This window comes from Syngnathoides biaculeatus, chromosome 2 (genome assembly GCF_019802595.1).
Source record: "Syngnathoides biaculeatus isolate LvHL_M chromosome 2, ASM1980259v1, whole genome shotgun sequence".
Classification (NCBI taxonomy): Eukaryota; Metazoa; Chordata; class Actinopteri; order Syngnathiformes; family Syngnathidae; genus Syngnathoides; species Syngnathoides biaculeatus.
In genome coordinates, this window is record NC_084641.1 from 22,940,452 (window position 1) to 22,960,061 (window position 19,610).

The window sequence follows — 19,610 nt, forward strand, 5'->3', positions numbered from 1 at the left end:
GATACACAAACAAAAGTTACATGTGTTAAAACGATTGCTGTTGCTGTACATCAAATGGTGCATCCACTATCCTGCAAATGTATTGGAACAGTGAGGTGAGGTTTTTTTTTTCTTGTGACTTAAAATATTTGGAATTGATGTCAAAAGATGAAAATGAGAACAAAGGAAAACAGAACCACTTTTATTCCCAATTACTTACTTTACATCTGGATCTGATACACAACTTGGAGACAGTCGCTTGTTACTGTATTTGTCTCCTTTTTAGCAGGTAAAAGGTACACAATATGCATAGGGTTTAAATCTCTCCTCATTTCAACACCAAACGTCTTCAGTCCAAAATAAAAAAGAAATTTAGCTCATTGTTTCAATAATTTTAGAGAGAAATTTGAAAAAACAAACAAACAAACAACGATCATAGCAACTCCTTCTTACCTCCACATCTGTGCCTTCTATTTTGTCCACTGTACAGTTGTGTGGTAAATACGGTCCTGCAATGACAATTACACACTTGAAAAATGTTTTTCTGCATATGATTATATGTGAAAATGGCTGGATTGACAAAGGGAGTCCTTAGTTCAGGACTGGGTTCTGCATCAACATTGGCGAGGTAACCCAATTCCAAGTCACTTTGCAACAACATCTATCACTAATCTACGCTAACACAGTACATAAGTCAATTACAATACATACAGCGCCATGAAAAAGTACTGGATTGACCCACTTTTCAAATTTATGTTGTATATATATTTATGCGGGTGACACGGTCCCACAGCTAGTTAGGGTGATGGCCTTGCAGTTTGAGGACCGGAGTTTAAATCCCAGCCCTGGCTGTGTGGAGTTTGCATGTTCTCCCCGTGGCTGCGTGGGTTTTCTCCAGGCACCCTGATTTCCTCCCACATCCAAAAATATGCGACATTAATTGGAAGTTCTAAATTGCCTCGAGGTGTGATTGTGAGTGCAGCCGTTTGTCTCCGTGTGCCCTGTGATTGGCTGGCATCCAATTCAGGGTGGAACCCGCCTCCTGCCCACTGACAGCTGTGATAGGCTCCAGCACTCCTCATGACCCTCGTGAGGATAAGCGGCTCTGAAAATGAATGACTATATTTATGTTTTTATAGTTTCTTCACTTTAATGTTTCCGATCAAACAAACAAAGGAAAATATCAGATAAATATAACCCGTGGACTTAAAATGCCGTTTTAAAATGGTTTCATTTTTTTATGGGAAAAAAAATCTATTTTACCTGGCCCCATGTGAAAAGTAATTACCTCCCTTGTTAAATCACAAGTTAATTGTGGCTACTAACTAATCAGCTGGTGGATACTGGCGGGCCAAGCGGAATGCAGATTTTGGTGGTCGCTGAGGCAAAAAGTCCGAAATGGGTGGAGTCGGTGATGTAAATGGAGACCAACTTCTGGGCGGCTTCAAGGAAATTCTGGTCCACCATCCAGCATCTCAGTAGGGGGAAGCAGTGCATCATCAACAATGTGCGTAGTGGGGATTGGTCACTGCGGACCTCAACTCGGGATATTGTGACCAAGTGGAGAAAATACATTGAAGACCTCAATTCTACTGACACCATGAGGAAGTAGCATCTGGGTTCTATGAGGCAGGCTCTCCTAACTCTAGGGATGTGCTCTCCTACGTAAGTCTTGTAATATATAGTCAAGTTGTGTCACATCAAATTCACAACATCAGTCTCAGTCCACAGCTCTGGTGATTAGTGAAAATCAACTGAAAATTGAGATTAGCCACAATTACCTCATGATTTAACAACGTGGTGATTACTTTTCGACACAGTGACAAGAGGCTTTTTGAATATATTTTTTCCTTACAAAATGAAATCACAATTTAAAAGCAATTCGAAGTTCCTCTGGGTTATGTTTGTTTGAAATGTACATTTATTTGATGATCCTAAACATTAAAGTGAGGAAACTAAGCAAAAATCTAAGAATTCCGAAAGTGGGCCAATACTTTTTAACGGCACGGAATTCGTATGTAAATATATCTAAGGCAAGCCCTTTTTGTGATAGGGCAAATATAAAAACAATCAAATGAAAAACAGTAAGTACGAGATTAACTGAGCATGCCTTATTGTGCTGCATGACGCTTTTTTTAAGCCACACTGTAAACTGGCTCATTGTACACAATCACGAATATGTGAAGGAATCGTAACCCGAGGACCCTCGTACAATAAAGTGCAGAGAAAAGAAATATTGTTTTCAGTCAAGGGGAGGGAGGTGGAGTCCAGAGAGCCAGAGCATACACTGAACTAGGTCAACTCACAGGGGCTCCCATATAACAGCAACACCACCCCCCCCACCCACCACCCTCACCCAACTAGACATTAACCCATTAGGCCACTGTGTTCTGAATTTTCATTCTAAATCCTTGGTACGGTATGCACTATATCTTCAATCATGACACTCTTTTCTTTTATGAAACTGCCCAAATACTTTGCATGGATTAAAAACTGCTTGTTGAAAACAACATTAATAAGTTATGGAAGCAGTTTCATTTATAAGCATCTTACTTCCATCTCGATCTTCTTCATCATCTAGTGGAAGGTCCACTTCTTCACTCTTTACATCTGAAGGGGGCTCCTGTGATGGCATGGCTGGATCCTGAGCAAAAAGAAAAACTTTGATGAGATAAGGCGCAACAATGTCCTCTAAATATGTACAATACCTAAATGCCCACCCATATTTTTAAACTGCTGCTGTATGATTGTATTTTTAAGAATGTTGAGGACGCAAAGGCAACAAGAAAGGAATTTATGATATTAGGAGATAGTTTGTTTTAATTACTGAATCTTCCCTTTACTCAGTCACAGAAAAATAATTAATTGAGAGAGAAAAGAAAGACATCAAACAGTGAAGAAAAGATTAGTGTTACAGCAAACACAATGGCATTGATCTAGTCAAGATTTCCTTCAAAAGTACAGTCTGAAATCTGTGCTTGGTCTAGGAGCATTGGGAACAGAATGTCTTTGTCCATGTCCATTTTCCAAGCCGCTTATCCCCACAAAGGTCGCAGGAGTGTTGGAACCTATCCCAGGTAGCGTCAGGCGAAAGGTGGACTACACTGTACTCACTTTTCACTTTTCATTTGTAAAAAAAAAAAAAAAAAAACAACTGAGAAATAGAGTGTCTACCAAGAGATTTTCATTTTTTTGGTTCCTGTTTGGCCCTTAGATCAGAGAGGAGGATTTCTATTCCTTTTATGCCAGAATAGTTTTGGTGTGTCATCGTGGAGTTTTTAAGATGCCGGTGTGGTTTCTCAATATCATAATGCCTTTTTATTGAGAATCACAGTCGAATAGAACAAGGTGTCTGGAGTGGAATGAGGAAAGAAGACAACAAAGACAAACCGCAAACTGTAAACTAGATGAGAACAGTACATTATAGACATAGAACAGTGACACATACAGTAAATTATAGACATAGGACAATGACACATTAGATATGAGTGTTGTGCGGGACAGGAGAGCTACACCATGTAAGGGAAAGAAAGGACAATGAGGGACACGACAAGGGTTGTGAAGAACTGAATTTGTTATAAACGTGTGGTGGGATTGACTAAGTAAATTGTAAAAGTCTATTAGACCAGAGTGTGAGTGAGGGGATACCCAAGAAATTTGCAGAGTCACAAGTTATTTGTCACAACGAGTGAGTGGCCCCACGCCCAGCGAATAAGTCCTTGGGACACATGGGACATAAGTCTGCGTAAACGAGCAAATGCTTTGACAATGACTGTCAGAAGTATCTTGTAATTGATGTGCCTGCACTGTGGGGGCGAAGGACCCAAATCAATAGGTGAGGTCAGGGCCAGGGATCCACCCGAGAACAGCCTGATCGACCGACATTTACCACATTGAGTGACCCAGGGCGTTCCACCGGTACCACCCAGGTGCCCTGAAAACTGGCCACCCGATAGAGGCCGCAGAGACCCAATGCCACCCCCTGCAAGTTCCTGGGAATCAGTGAGGATAAGCGGTGAAGAAAATGGATGGATGCATAGATGTATTACGACTGAATCTAATGTCTGGAACCATTTAAATGTGGGTTTAAATATCATTGACAATAAAATACTTATTCGAGGTGAGGTTTTCATTTACAATCCAATGTGATTGACCAGATTAATCCACATTTTTAATTGCTACATGTCAAACAAGTTACTACCAGTAGGTGCAGTCAATTCTCAGAAAAAAAACAATACTCAGCATTTATGATATACACACTCTGAAGGCTGTGTAATTGGGCAATTTGTTGAAAGGCGTGTGTTAAATATGACTAATATTTAGTTGTATGACCACAGTTTTTTATAACTGCTCCACATCTAAATTGCCTGCAGTGAATGTGAGTGTGAATGGTTGTCTACATGTGCCCTGCGACCAGTTCCTGCTGTGTCCCGCCTCTTGTCAAATGTCAGGCATGGGCACTAGCTCACCACCCAACCCTAGTGAGGATATGTGGTACAAAAAAAGGATAGATGGACTGATGGATTATTTGCTTTCAATGTCTCGCACATACAGTATCAATACATAAAACTTTCACTGCGAGCAGTTATGAAACAGAAGGAGAACGTTCCCTGAATAGGACAGTGGTCATGGCCAAACCTGAAATCAACAATTGACTCACCATAAGCCTTTGGCAGGTCTGGGGGATGAGTCTGTGACAGCGCTTATGGACCAGCAGCTTGCACTTGATACACTTGTAGCCTTGCCCGCCAAGCCCCCATATCCTTTCACTGCAGAGGCCACAGTAGGCTTTCTGTGGGTTAGATACAGGACAAGATACAATTACAAATACAGTAAATCATCTATCTAATCTACAACAAAAATTCCACCAAACATTTATTTGTACTATTATTGGATGTTGTGAGGGAGGACATGAGGACAGTGGGTGTTAGAGAAGAGGGTGCACGAGATGGGCTTAGATGGAAAAAGATGACATGCTGTGGCGACCCCTAACGGGACAAGCCGAAAGGAAAAGAAGATTCTAGTAGATGTAATTTCCTTTCCTTTCACTACAAAAGACACAGTAGCCAAACATTTGTAGTATTATTGTCATAGTATATGTAATTATCAAGTACAAAACAAATAATAAAGTAATACGCGTGGTGGCACAGTACCTGAATGGTTTAAACATCTGCCTCACACTTTTGAGGACCCAGGTTAAAATCCTGACTAGCAGTTACGGAGTTTGGATGTTTGCCTCGTGCCAGTGTGGGTTTTCTCCAGGTACTCTAGTTTTCTTCCACTTCCCAAACACATACACGGGAGATTAATTGAATGCTTAAGATTGTCTGTTAATGTTAATGTTAATGTGAGTGTGAATGGCTGGAATTTTTACAGTATGTGCCCTGCGATTGGCTGGCAAACAGTTCAGGGTGTACTCCACATCACGTACAAAGATAGCTGGGATAGGCTCAAAGTCGCGGACGCGCTGGAGCCCATCCCAGCTATCTTTCGGCAAGAAGCAGGGTACACCCTTAAATGGTCACCAGGCAATTGCAAGGCACATATAGACAAAATCATTTTCCCTCACATTCACAATTATGCGCAATTTCGAGTCTTCATTTCACCTACCACGCATGTTTTTGGGATCTGGGACGAAACTAGTAGGCTTTACACCAGGGCTGCTTAATGCATCGACCAGTCGATCGCCTGGCAGTCTTGGTTGATCGCGGGACGGCGTGCCCAAAAACAAAAAAAAAGACGTCAGCCAATGTTCCCTTCTAAACTGTGCGCGTGTGCAATTGTGCACTGCTGATGCAGTCTCTTTGCAGATATTCTGCGTTTCGTACGCAAAAAAAAAAATCCAATGCAAATTGAAAGTATAACATACAGCTATTCCGTTTAAGGCATTTTGCAATGTGATTCAATGAGTGAGGGATGACTGGTTGCTTCATCCAATGACACGAGTGACATACGTACTGTAAAAAAATGAGAAGCCACGGGTTTCTTTTAGGCAGCACACAAATAAACTTTCTCTAACAACGACTGCTGCCCCGCCATAATCTCTTTTTCCTTGTTTACCTTACCCCACCTTCCCGCTCTTAAAGACGTACACTCATAATTACAAATGTTACAGTACTTACGCAGCCCATCAATGTGTTTTATAAAGACAGCGTCCACCACCGCTGCTTTAGTTCGCAACACAGTCTGGGCAACATACAGCAAAGATTAGCTACACATGCTGCTTATGTTTACTTTCGATATTAATGGAGAAAGTTAAAAAAAGAAATGCTGTTGTTTTAAGATGTAATGACTGTCGTAGTATGTGAATAATCGAAGAAAAAGTGGTTAAACTGGACGAGATTTTCTCTTTTCCGAGTGGAAAAGGTCTGGTCTCAAGCCAAAGTAGAAGTGTATGATGAGATGGTGTGTAATTTTCAAATTCCACCTTGGCACAGCCTGATCCAGGATGAAAGCACAGACAATACAGTGCACAAAAAGCTAATTCTGTATTTTAAATATAGGCGGCAAGATAACATGAACCTTAAAACGGTTTGGGAGCATCATCATCTTCCCCCCCTTCATCGGTAGCTTACAAGAGCCTGGCTGCTTGAAAAGTAGATCTTGGGGTAAAAAAGTGTGGGCACCCCTGCTTTACACGATCAGGATTTTTGGAGCCAATAACCGATCTTAAAATATACGATAACCGATCACCGATCCGATCACAAAAATGACCTGTTCAATGATTGTATATACTTGTTTCCTTAATTGACCCCTCCGTGGATTTTGCGCAATCTGCGCCACTGACCAATCAGAGGCCAGAGATCTGCATAAACCAAAGCCCGTTTTTGCTCCCGCCATTTTCTCAGACAACATTGCATGGTCCAGTATAGGTTTAGTTAGCGTTTTATCACGCATTTGGGTTATTTCACAAAAAATATGGTTAAGAGGTGTAGTCACTGACTTTGTAATAGTGACGACAGGCTAGTTGGTGGAGTTCGATTCGTACCCTTTCCAAAACCGAAGACCCAGTACGAAAAATGTCTTCGATGGATCAAACTTTGTGGAAGACCCCATCATCAACTAAATCCCTCTAATATCAACTGGAACACATATGGTTGCGCGAAGGTATGCCCTATATTTGATTTTCAATACATGTCTCTAGCATAACACTGCTGCGTGTGAACGATTGACACACTAATTCTTTGTTGAGCGATATTTAGCGATGATCGGACTGCACAAACGTATTGATTTCTTGCTGGCTCGTGTCCGAAGCTTAACCAGACTGTGTTTGCACGAAGATATGCCCTAAATTTGATTTTTAATACACGTCTCGTATAAATGAATGAGACGTTCTCCGCTAGCATAACACCGCTACGTGTGAACGATTGACACACTTATTCTTTGTTGAGCGATGATCGGACTGCACAAACGTGTCGCTTTCTTGCTGGCTCACGGACGAAAGTTAACCAGACTGTGTTTGCACGAAGATATGCCCTAAATTTGATTTTTAATACACATCTCGTATAAATGAATGAGACGTTCTCCGCTAGCATAACACCGCTACGTGTGAACGATTGACACACTTATTCTTTGTTGAGCGATATTTATCGATGATCGGACTGCACAAACATATTGATTTGTTGCTGGCTCGCGGCCGAAGCTTAACCAGACTTTGTTTGCACAAAGATATGCCCTAAATTAGATTTTTAATACACGTCTCGTATAAATGAATGAGACGTTCTCCGCTAGCATAACACCGCTACGTGTGAACGATTGACACACATATTCTTTGTTGAGCGATATTTAGCGACGATCGGACTGCACAAACGTGTCGCTTTCTTGCTGGCTCGCGGCCGAAGCTTAACCAGACTGTGTTTGCAAGAAGATATGCCCTAAATTTGATTTTTAATTCACGTCTCGTATAAATGAATGAGACGTTCTCCCCTAGCATAACATTGCTACGTGTGAATGATTGAATGAAATCAGAAGCATGGCGTCTCTCTCAGTTAAGAATGTATTGAATTTAGAATCTATAATATATCGTTGATTTGAATGAAATCAGAAGCATGGAGTCTGTCTCAGTTCAGAATGTATTGTATTGTATTTGCCATTTTTACTGTTTGTCTTACGTCAGCGCACGTGGCGTGACGTCACTTCAGGAGGCGTGGTTAAGTGCCCTGTATGGAGGGGTCAATTAATCAAAAAAATACATTTACAACCAATAATGTATCACTCCTGTGAACCTTGTGAGGATAAGCGTCTAAGAAAATGGATTGGTTGGAGGAATGTATCTTTCTTCCTCTATTTAGGCTAGTGAGGCATAGTGACAGACAGAACAAATTAATGTATATTCTATGAGAAAGCAGTAAGTATATACAATAATTGATGTATCTACTTTTTCTGACATTTTTGTTTGTTGCTGTGCTGTAAGATGTTTTATTGTAAAATCTACTCATCTACTTGGCATAATTGTATGTGCTTATTCATGTCCTTGGCCTCCTTTTGATGTGATATTTGTAATATTAGTGTCCCCTGGTGTTTGATACAAGGAATGCAAAATTTAAACTGAAATTTACATTTGTTCTTGAAATTGTCTCACTAGAAATGTTTGTAGGCAAGAATATGGACTTTCCTGACCAATGTGAATTTAAGAATTCTCCACTTAGGACATGGAGGCACAGATTTGAAATTTACTTGTGGTTTGCAATCCAAGGAGTTGTTTTCCATTCTGTGCAGCTCCCCGTCTTGATCCCACAAGATGGCAGATTTTTATTTCTACAATTTATACAATACTTTCAGTGCTATCTAGGTCCAATTATCCAGTCTACATTTCCTCTGTAGATCCCAATAAACATAGAATTTAGTCCACATGTTGGGATAGCGGACCCCTGCCTATCCACCCCCATTTAAATATGCAAAATCACATTTAAATGAACCGTGCACCTGAGATCCAGATCCCTGCATTATCAGAAAAAAAGGAAAATATGCCAAGTCATGAAGAAAAAAAATGGGGGAAGTGCGAAGTTACTCAATGAAATGGATGTGTGCAAGAAAATCCTCCTTGACACGCTGTCCTCCGGCGTGCCATCCGAAAGAGGAGCAAATGGGACAGGGTGTGTGCGGCTGTCACTACTTACGCACACCCGCTGAACTAAAAAAGAAATGGTCATCCATTAAGGTGAATGTGAAAAAGGACAGCTGCCCACTGCTAAAGTGTGGCCAAAACAGGCAGAGGGCCTCACCCCATTCGAGGAGAGAGTTGCTACTATCATGGGTGACACTGCTCTCTCAGTGTTGGAAGCACATGTGGCTGACTCTGATAACGCCACAAGGTAAATACCATATTATATCACTCAGAACAAATGTGTTCATACAGTAAGCTACAATCAGCCCTATGAGATAAAGTTTCATGCCTAAATGTATATAGGGACTTCTTTTTCTTTCGGCTTGTCCTGTTAGGGGTCGGCACAGCGTGTCATCCTTTTCCATCTAAGCCTATCTCGTGCATCTTCCTCTCAAACACCCACAGTCCTCATGTCTTCCCTCACAGCATCCATCAACCATTTCTTTGGTCTTCCTCCCGCTCTTTTGCCTGGCAGCTCCATCCTCACCATCTTTCTACCAATATACTCACTCTCTCGCCTCTGAACATGCCCAAACCATCAAAGTCTGCTCTCTCGAACCTTGTCTCCAAAACATCCAACTTTGGCTCTCCCTCTAATAAGATCATTTCTAATCCTATCCAACCTGTTCACTCCAAGCGAGAACCTCAGCACCTTAATTTCTGCCACCTCCACTTCTGCTTCTTGTTGTTTCTTCAGTGCCACCGTCTCTAATCCGTACATCATGGCTGGCCTCAACACTGTTTTGCCCTTCATCCTATCAGGAACTCTTCTGTCACATAACACACCAGACACCTTCTGCCAACTGTTCCAACCTGCTTGCAGCCATTTCTTCACTTCCTAATGTGTGTATGGTATTTGTAATAAATCTATTGAATTCAAATGGAAGCACATTAGCATACCAAAGAGGATAATCAAAAACTTTGACCGGTTTGATTACTCATTGTGTTATTTTAATACAATCCCGGCCCTGCCTGTGTGGAGTTTGCATGTTCTCCCCGTGTCTGTGTGGGTTTTCTCCGGGCACTCCGGTTTCCTCCCACATCCCAAAAACATGCAACATTAATTGGACACTCTAAATTGCCCCTTGGTGTGATTGTGAGTGAAGCTATTTGTCTGAATGTGCCCTGTGATTGGCTGGCAACCAGTTCAGGGTGTACTCCGCCTCCTGCCCGTTGAGAGCAGGGATAGGGTCCAGCTCTCCTCGCAACTGTCGTGAGGATAAGCGGCGAAGAAAATGGATGGATGGATAAATGAGTCCTTTGAATTTACTTAATTTGAACATGTACATTGGCTGCACATTCTTAAAATGTGCTTTTTTGATGGAGACCAGGTAAATTGTCATTTTAACACATTTGAATCATGTGCAACTGGCGTACATGTTGAAATTGGGTAAATTCTAAGGACTCTTTATCAGTTCTGGGCCAGCCACACGGTGTTTGGGGATTTTTTTTCAACATCACTGTTGTCAGATGAAGAGGATTCGTCCACCTATCCTGGCATCTCCTCCACCATCCCCAGTGTCTCCGATGCAATTACACACCAACAACCGGCTGCTGTTTCACCAGTTTTTAGCTACAGCCCTTAGTGGGCTAGCTTGTTAGCTCACAGGCTAGAGAATGTCATAAACAATGAACGTTTCCTTTTTCCCACTTGTGTGCTTCTATGGAGCCAACACTGTTCTGCCAGCAGCTTTCTGTGTCGTGGGTGGTGCAGTGGATAACACAACAATTAAATTTTATCTCCTGTATCCATTCTGTGGAACAACAAGCCATCGCATTCTTCCTGGTTGGCTGGCACCAAGGATTCATACTACTGATTCGCTCGGTGTGGAAGTTCTTCACTAAAACACACACTCATTGCAGGTCTTAATCCACGAGTCCATATGCTTCATGCATCCCTGCTAATTTTTATGAGTCTCAAATGCGAGATGCACATAAAAAGAGATCCCTGGGATGTTTTTCGGATTGTTCAGATCTTTGCAATTTACACTTTGGAATTAACTACAATATGTAATTAACAGCATATCTGGTGTATGCTCTATTTTCATAGTACTGTATCTGTGTTCTCAGTGAATGCAGAAAAAAAACAGTCAATAATATGTAAGTTGGAAAGCAACTTGCCGTGTTAAAGCGCTTGGCCAGGAAGAGGTGCCCGTTGACCTGGTAGAGTTTCCTCCATCTTCTGGCTCCTCGACGATAGATTGATTCTGGAGGAAGCAAGACATTGATTGATGAAGAGGAGGAATAAGATCCCGGAAAAATGAGAGGACTGAGCTACGTCGAACAACAGTGATGAACAAGCAACATTTGTGCAGCTCTTCCTCCAAATGGATTTTTAGACCAAGTACAGTATTCGTTGAGATTATTCCATCATCACACACACACACACACACATCACAGACAAGACATGAGTTGTCACTTGTATTACTTTCTTGTTTCATTTATTCTCCAACCCCAAATCCATTATTCCTGTACTTGTTTAGCCTTGTCAATCTACGTTATTTGCATAGCTGTTATTAATCACTACTGGCCACTTAGATGCTTGATGACTCCATCATTTGCACAATTGTTGCATGAGAATTGTCACACTACTAGTCACCTCTTTACTTATACCCTTACATCGCCCAATCATGCTCCGTACCTGTGATTTAATATCTTAAATCTAAATTTTGTCATAACTGCTTGTTTGCTGTAGTACAAGAGTGGCTCCAACATACTTGGCCAATAAAAATTGATTCTGAAGACAGATAATAGAGTTAATCGTGAAGATTTCATCATAAACCTGAATCTTCAGGTAATCCTTTCCTCTTACACGACTCATAAAAAGTTAGGTATGTTGAGCTTGGAGATGAAATTTCAGGATGAACATAAAATCCATTTACCTTTTCAGGTGGACTCTATTTGACCCTTAAAATTTTAGGTGCAGATGTCCAAATAGTATTTGATCTTTTATTGACATTTTTTTTAATAACTTGCTGTTCTCTAACAAGAAGCTGAATGTCAAAATTCACAACAGGTGTCCGAGGCATGTAATCACCAATAAATTTCTTGGTGTAACCCCGTTCATTATACAATTCACATTTTGACAACATGAGACTAAGAAAAATAAACACTGAACAATTGATCAACACAACCACCCCTGCTTCAAACACGACGTTCTCAAATGCATGTGCCCACTGAGCTTTGAGTGATATCTGCAGGTTGCAACAGAGACACAAAGAGACTGAAAGAGTCACTGAAAGACATAGAAGTGAATATTCTTGTAAATTAAAAGAAAACAAAACATTTGTGAATTTTTCCATTTAGCTACTTGTTGGGAAAAAAAAGCAAACTGTGCAAAAACTCGTGACTCTTTGGACAGTTTGACTTAAATTTAGATTTTTAGATAACATATCGAATTAACATCTACCCATCCATTTTCTTAGTCGCTTATCCTCATGAGGGTCGCAGGAGTGCTGGAGCCTATCCAAGCCGTCAACAGGCAGGAGGTGGGGTATATCCTGAACTGGTTGCCAGCCAATCGCAGGGCACATCGAGTCAAAAAGCCACACTCCCAATCACACCTATGGGCAACTTAGAGTGTCCAATTAATGTTGCATGTTTGTGGGATGTAGGAGCAAATAAAATTAACATGTACAGGTTATGTACTTTAAATTAATCCAGAAATATAAAAACAGAAAAAACAAATATCCCTAAATTTTGAGATTAGGATATTATTTCAAGTCACTGTCTAATAACATCAGCACCCAAAAAAGTATCCTTGCTTTTTTACAATTACAAGGCAATTGTAGTTTGAATATTACTCTTGAATTGAGGCTGTGTCAGGTGCAGGAACCACTGCACTATTTATAGCCAACAATAGTTTTAAGAAAACAAACGGATATGTGAACAAATCCAAAGTGCAGAAGCAGACCTTTAAGAATAACACAAAATATTGCAAGAGCTCTATTAAATCTTAAGTCTAAGTATGCAGGTTTTCACGATGTTGTGGTAAAAGGTGTATAACACAAGTGCAGGGAAGCCAGGCAGGAGTGCAGGCGTCTCAAAATGGAATTTAATTTCATTTTTCATTCATTCATGGTATTTAATTCCATTTCATTTAAATGAAAAACAGCAAATAAGGTATGTAATACAATCAAAATACTAAATCAGCAAAGTCTAGAAAAGCAAGGTTTACCATAACAAAGAAAAACAGGGAACAAATCAACAAAAGGAAACACAACATGACTCGATTAACTTGACTAAAACTGCAATATCAGTGGACAGACAGACTGAAAGGGCTCTCTCATTTCTATTTCGCAGCTACCTTAGGTACTCGCTGCGTCATGAGCAAGGTTTGGCCACTGCCAAGAAGGGCATAGTCAGGCCACTGCTCTGGGCGGTGACACCTGTCATCGCTCACACCTGTTTCACAGTGGGACTGTAATTAGATGGACATTTAAATTGGAGTTTTCGTCACTGCCATTTGCCAGTTTATTGCCTTGCATTTGTGAGTTTGCACTGTTTTACTGTGTCCGGACACTACTTCTGAAATAAAACCCACTGGACATTATGCCTTTGCCTCGGAGTCCTGCATTTGGGTCTTCCTCCGCACTGATGGCCCGTGACAAGCTGCTCCCTCCTCTGTTTACAGTACATGCCAGCGCCTTCCACCAGGAATTCCATTAAGGAGTGAGGATATTGATAGAGGAGCTAGGCAGGAGGAGGTAGGAATGTTTGGAGGAAATGAGACAATCCTTCCTCCGTGACATCACTTCATGGAGACAAAATGGGTGTTGGATCAGACTGGATCCGAAATGTCAGATTTGACCACATTTATAGAGTAGAAGCGTTCATTCTATGCACCAATCCACTACTTTTATCCAGCAGCGGCATGCAGTGCACGTGATTGCAAACAACAGATTGCTAAAGTGCATCTCATTTGGTACTTCCAAGGTCCATGATTCGGGCTCATCTGTTTACATGCTAGTTCATCTCAACAGAAATTCCAATGAGGAGCCAGGATATGGAGAGAGAAGGAATGTTTGGACGGTTGGGGAGGGGGGAGGAATGTTTGACATCAATGATGTCATGGAAGCGTGGACTAAAGATAACATTAGCTCATCGATGTGGGACAAATACAGTGTTTGATACTAAATGACTATCACCACAAATGTCTCTCACATACTTCATACATCAAGTGGGTTTACATTAAAGTCAAAGATAAAAAGACGACCGTGATTGGTCAATCCCAACACGATCTCTCCTCCAATCACCACTACCCAGTCACCACACAGCGCATATTTTGAGTGACTCTTAACTCTATGTAAAGTGTTAATATATTCTTCATGTATTAAACCACCCTAATTTAACAAAAAAAACTGACAAAATGTTGCTTTTAGATTATATTAATTCTTAACTTTGGTCATCACTTATGGTAATGTCACCACCTCTCTGATAGTTTAATTTTGTACATGCAATATGTTAACAAAGCCCGTGTATTCGATTTAATTGTACAGTGAGGTAAAAATACCAGTTTATTGTGATAAAGCACTGAAACTTCGACAAAGATCCAAACATTTTCCCCCTATGAAGTTCCAACAAACCCTTACATGTAAGCTTTCCAACAAGAGCTGCACAGTTAAAAGAATTTTAATTGTGATTTTGCCTGTTGTAATTAAATAAACCTCATTGTCTGTAATTATGTTTACATTTAAAATGCAGCTACTGCCTTTGAAAAGTGCTTCATTTACTGTAGTGTCTACAACCTAATCAGCAGGGGGCAAACTTAGGCCTCATTAAGCACTGGCACCATGCCAAATGTGGTATTGATGTTCAATGTAGTAATACAATATATGAAGCTTTTATCTGGAAGCTGGCCCTCTCATCGTGTTGGCGGAGGGTTAGTGTATCACAGTAAGACATTACAGTACTGTATTAACAATCATAATGGCTACCTTGACTTTTTCGGTTGGCCTGACCACAATGTAAATACAGAAATAATAACTCAACTGTCGAGTGCTTTCCAATTTGTGACCGTGCATGACTGACCAAAGAATCAGCAGAACCACGGTGACGCACCCGTCCTTGAGAATTCAGTATATTGACGGGAGTTTTCAAATGAAAGATCGGTGCTTACAGTCTTTAATTATGGCTTATGTGTTAACTGTATTTGTGTCCATTAAGTTGCAATTCGTGATTGGATATTTATTCAGTTAGCCCTAGTAAAGAAAATGGATAAATGAATTTTCCATCATTTATTTGTATTTAAAGATTCATTTTGCACTGAAAACTGTTATTTTTCACATATTGCTTCTCGAGAAGTAGCAAAATCAAAATAAATATTACAATAATTGTGATTATTATTTTGGCAGCCCTTTACATATTTCAGGGCTTTGAACTATTGTAACAGCCTCTGATTCTGCATTTGCTGACTTAGATGGGCCAGTTCAGAGTATTATACTGTTAAAAACATCTTATTCTCAATTCATTCAAATATTTAATGTATGACTTACAGTATATACTGTTGGATTTGCATGCTATTGAATTACATACACTAAAACAACATGAGGTGACCTGGCTGGATAAACCACATCGGGCTTTGTCCTTGTCATTCGCACAAATTATTTAAAAGCTACTTTCCACAAGCCACTCACTACTAATGGACTCCAGTCTTGGTGGTTATTTTGCTGATGTCCTAATCTTTCCTTTTCATCTCCTCTTTTTTGAGGCCTGACAGGGAAGCTGCACTAAAGGTATTCCTACCTATTGAACATTATTAAAATTCCTCAAACTTAAAAAAGAAAAAAAAATCCAGAATATATATTCATGAAGACAGAAAGGAACATGCTATAATTTCAAAAGTGTATTTTACAATATATTTCTATTTTTAGAGCTCATATTTGTTACTGACATCATCCCAAGAGTAGAACTGAAAAGGAAAAGCCTACTAAGAGCTGAGCTATTACAGCATCACCTTCTTGGGAGCAAAAGGACGCATTGACCTATTTTATAGCAGTGTTGTCGAAAGAGAGTAAAAACGCCACAGAACGAAAGAAGTCAGACAAAAGGATGAGAACAAAATACTACACCTCCAGACGCGAGGGTCACTGCAAATGGTCCTGCCATTTTCTCTCCAGCCGTTTTCAAGAAGAGGAGACGACTGTTGCAATTTTTGTACAGTAGTTTATGGGAGAAGCTGTAGCATGAGAGGGGGGTGGTACTACGACTACTACGTTCCACAACAGGACATTTACAAGGGCTTGACCCATTTCCAGAAATTGTTTCTCTCGTTCACAAGCACAAGGCCCCCTCCCTGATAATGATAATTATATGGGAGGGGTAGGGTGGAAGGTAAAGAAAGACCGGAAATGGACAATTTTCTGTTATCGACAGAGGAAGGCAGCAGCGTGCCAGTTAGAATTTCTCTTTGAAAGGATATACCGTGTGAGACTGTGCAATATCTAGTCAATTGCAGATGATAATTTCTCCACCTTCTCTACCAGCTACCGCACCGGAAGGCCAAGTGACTGTGGTTGTCAGGGTGGGGAGTGAGGGGGGAGGGGTTCTGTGCCATCCTCAAAGCAAAGCAAATTTATTTAAATAGCACATTTCATATACAAGGTAACGCAATGTGCTTTACATGATTAACAGCATTTAAAAGTGAAGAAAAATCATCTTATAAACATTTAAACAAATAAATGGAAATTAATCTACAATTAAAACAGCGTACACCCCAAGAAACATATAAAATGCTCTAAAAATCACGAAGAAAAAAAAAGAATAGTTTAAATAAGGACTATGTGATTTACACTTGTTTTTCACAAAATTGATGACCTCACTGATTGAATCCCACTCTGCTATTTTTTTTAACACACCCCTTTCAACAAATTGCCCAATTGCACAGCTTTAAGAGTGTGTATATCACAAATGGAGTGCTCCAAGGGTGAATTTTAGGTCCGGTTCTTTTTAATCTAAACCTGCTTCCCCTTGGAGTCGTCAGCAGGATACATGGCATCAGTTTCCACTGGTAAAAGTGCACCGAAACAGTTGTCAGGAAGCAGATTGACTATCAACTACCGGCCATTTTATCGTCGGGCATGGGAACCAAATTACAACCCACTGGGTCTGGATAAACGTGTGATACCGTAATTAATTTTCATCATTTGAGTCACAATGGAACTGCCTGATTATCAATCAGTTTGCTAATAATTTTTTTTTTTGCCAAATGACAGTCCATTACAAAATTAAAAATCAAACAGCAAGATAATAAATAGATTAATCTACTGTACACCAAGACTTCTGAACAGATGTTATATAAACAAATCGAGATTCGGTATGTGTCAAAACCTTTGTTTTATTTTGTGTTTTTGTGGTTTGTTGATTGTAAGTCAAACAAAGTAATATTTAATAACAGTAATATGTACCATGTAGCTAGTTTATCTGCATTTCATTTATATTGGCTGCATAAGTGCAAATGGATTATAGACTGTGTGTGGGGTGGGGGGGTGGGGGGGCTTGCGTCTGTGTGCGTGCATCTGTGTCATTGATCAGGCTGGCTCTGTTGGAGTTGCCAAGGGGATGAATCAACTTTTTCCATTTCAGCTCATCATCTAATATAAAACACGTGTGTACATGTGTTAAAAACAGTGTGATTAGTGTTAACTTGTCCACAGCACTGCTCGTTTACACCGCAATATCTACCTTGTATTAAATGGCAGTGAACCAAGCAGCAGCCACAAAACAACACAGATCCTGAGAACCCATAATTTTCCATTACTTTGTATCACAACATTTCTTTTTATACACACTTTTTTTTATATATTAAAATGCAACACAAAGTGGTTTACAGAGAAAAAAACAAAACACTAAGAATTCTAAAAGATCTCACCTTTCCCATCACCGCATATAAATGCAAAACACACCTACACGACCACCCACACCCACATGTAAATATGCGCAGAGCACATATTGATTGAAAGTATAGAAATATGGCAAGGCATTGAGGACACAGGTGAGGAAAGATAACCTGTGGGAGCCCTCCACACCAAGACGTACGACAGCCCACAGCCAATGATGATGCAGCCATAGAGACCACCAAGACCCAGGTGGACCGGGAAGGACTCTTCACATTGTGCAGAGCCCCTTTGTCACAGGGAAAATTGCGGTAGTCAGACGAAACACACATCTGAACATGGAGCTCCCAGAAGGAGACAATGGAGTAGAACTGACGAGCCGAGCTTCCAAGCGGCGGAGGCCTTTAGCCGAGCTTCGGTGGTGGTGGAGGCCTTTAGCCCAGCTTCGGCGTCCGGGGCTAACGGCCTCTGCCAAGCTCGGCTTGTGGCCCGCCGCTGGAGCTCGTGGCCCGCCTTCGGTGAGGGGAGAGGCCTTTGGCCTAGCTTCGGCGTCTGGAACTAATGGCCTCCGCCACCTGGAAGCTCAGTTCGCGGCTGGCCACTGGAGCTCGCTCGTCAGACTCCAAGTCATTCCCGTCCGAAGAACCATCTGCGGATGCCAGCCCAGAGCTCCCAGGGGCCTTTGTTTACGCACTTATGTCGCGCGTCGGCCTCCAAGTAGTCCGACTCCATGTGATTCCACCCGAAGAACCATCCGAATATTCAACATTAATTACAGCCACAGCTTCAAATCTGTATGGAAGTATTCCTCCGTCTTCCCGATCAACCGATACTGCTATTTCTCCATCAGATGACGATAAATCAGAGAAATCAGCGCTGGTCATAAATGGTGTCCTGTGTAATCCAGTGTTTGGAACGGCACGGTACAGGTCATGTAGATCATGTGACTCGCGAAATGGCAGCGCACCTGAAAATTCGTAATTGTCAATAAAAATATTCTCAAAACACTATTAAATGAGAGAGGATTTAACACCACATTGTCAAAATAGGGTACATATTACATGACCTATTGGATACACTGTTCATGCAAAGGACTGGATTTCCCCTTTGTATTAAAAAAAAAAAAAAAAAACGGTCTCTGTGGTCCTGATGCCCTTTGCCAGGATAATTCAAATGTGCGGGCCATATTGAATGAATGCAGCCTTTCCGTAGGTTTTTTTTTTTCCTAGCCATTCCAAAGGAGGGGTCCATAGTGTATTCTGGCCATTGGACTAACTAAAAGCCAGGTGCCAGAAGACCTCATGGCACTGATAAGATAAAAGCATATCTGATAGATCTGAGGGCCAAAGACTGTTAAGATGTTAACAAAAAACTCGTAAAAATGAATAAATAAATAAAATCATCAAAATGGATGTAATGGACTATCCTAAAACTCACAGAGAGCCAATACAGTGATCTTAAAACCAGTATAATGTGCTCCCGCCCTCTGGTCTTCATCAGCACAGGCGTGGGAGTTCTGCAGTGATTGTAGAGGACAGGTTGCCTATTTTTGAAGACCAGAGAGCAGGGCATTACAATAGTCTAATCAACAGGAAAGAGAAGCATGTACCAGCACGTCTGTGCAACCCTGAAAGAGAAATGGGTGGAATTTGGCTGTATTCATAAGATCGTAAAAAATTATCTGAATTAGT

General features: G+C 40.8%; 1 protein-coding gene across 4 annotated transcripts in view; it reads right to left on the reverse strand.

Moving 5' to 3' along the window:
• Nucleotides 1-19,610, reverse strand: part of prkcz (protein kinase C, zeta) — a 91,641-nt gene that overhangs the window by 42,362 nt on the left and 29,669 nt on the right. Inside the window, exons 1-5 of one of the 4 annotated variants that reach the window (XM_061841497.1) lie at nucleotides 16,156-16,209; nucleotides 11,207-11,292; nucleotides 4,640-4,771; nucleotides 2,533-2,623; nucleotides 433-488 (exon numbers count right to left, since the gene is read on the reverse strand). In XM_061841497.1, the coding sequence (XP_061697481.1) occupies nucleotides 433-488; nucleotides 2,533-2,623; nucleotides 4,640-4,771; nucleotides 11,207-11,292; nucleotides 16,156-16,192 (402 nt within the window). In that variant the 5' untranslated portion in view covers nucleotides 16,193-16,209. The other 3 variants (XM_061841515.1, XM_061841491.1, XM_061841506.1) reach the window with 3 other exon arrangements.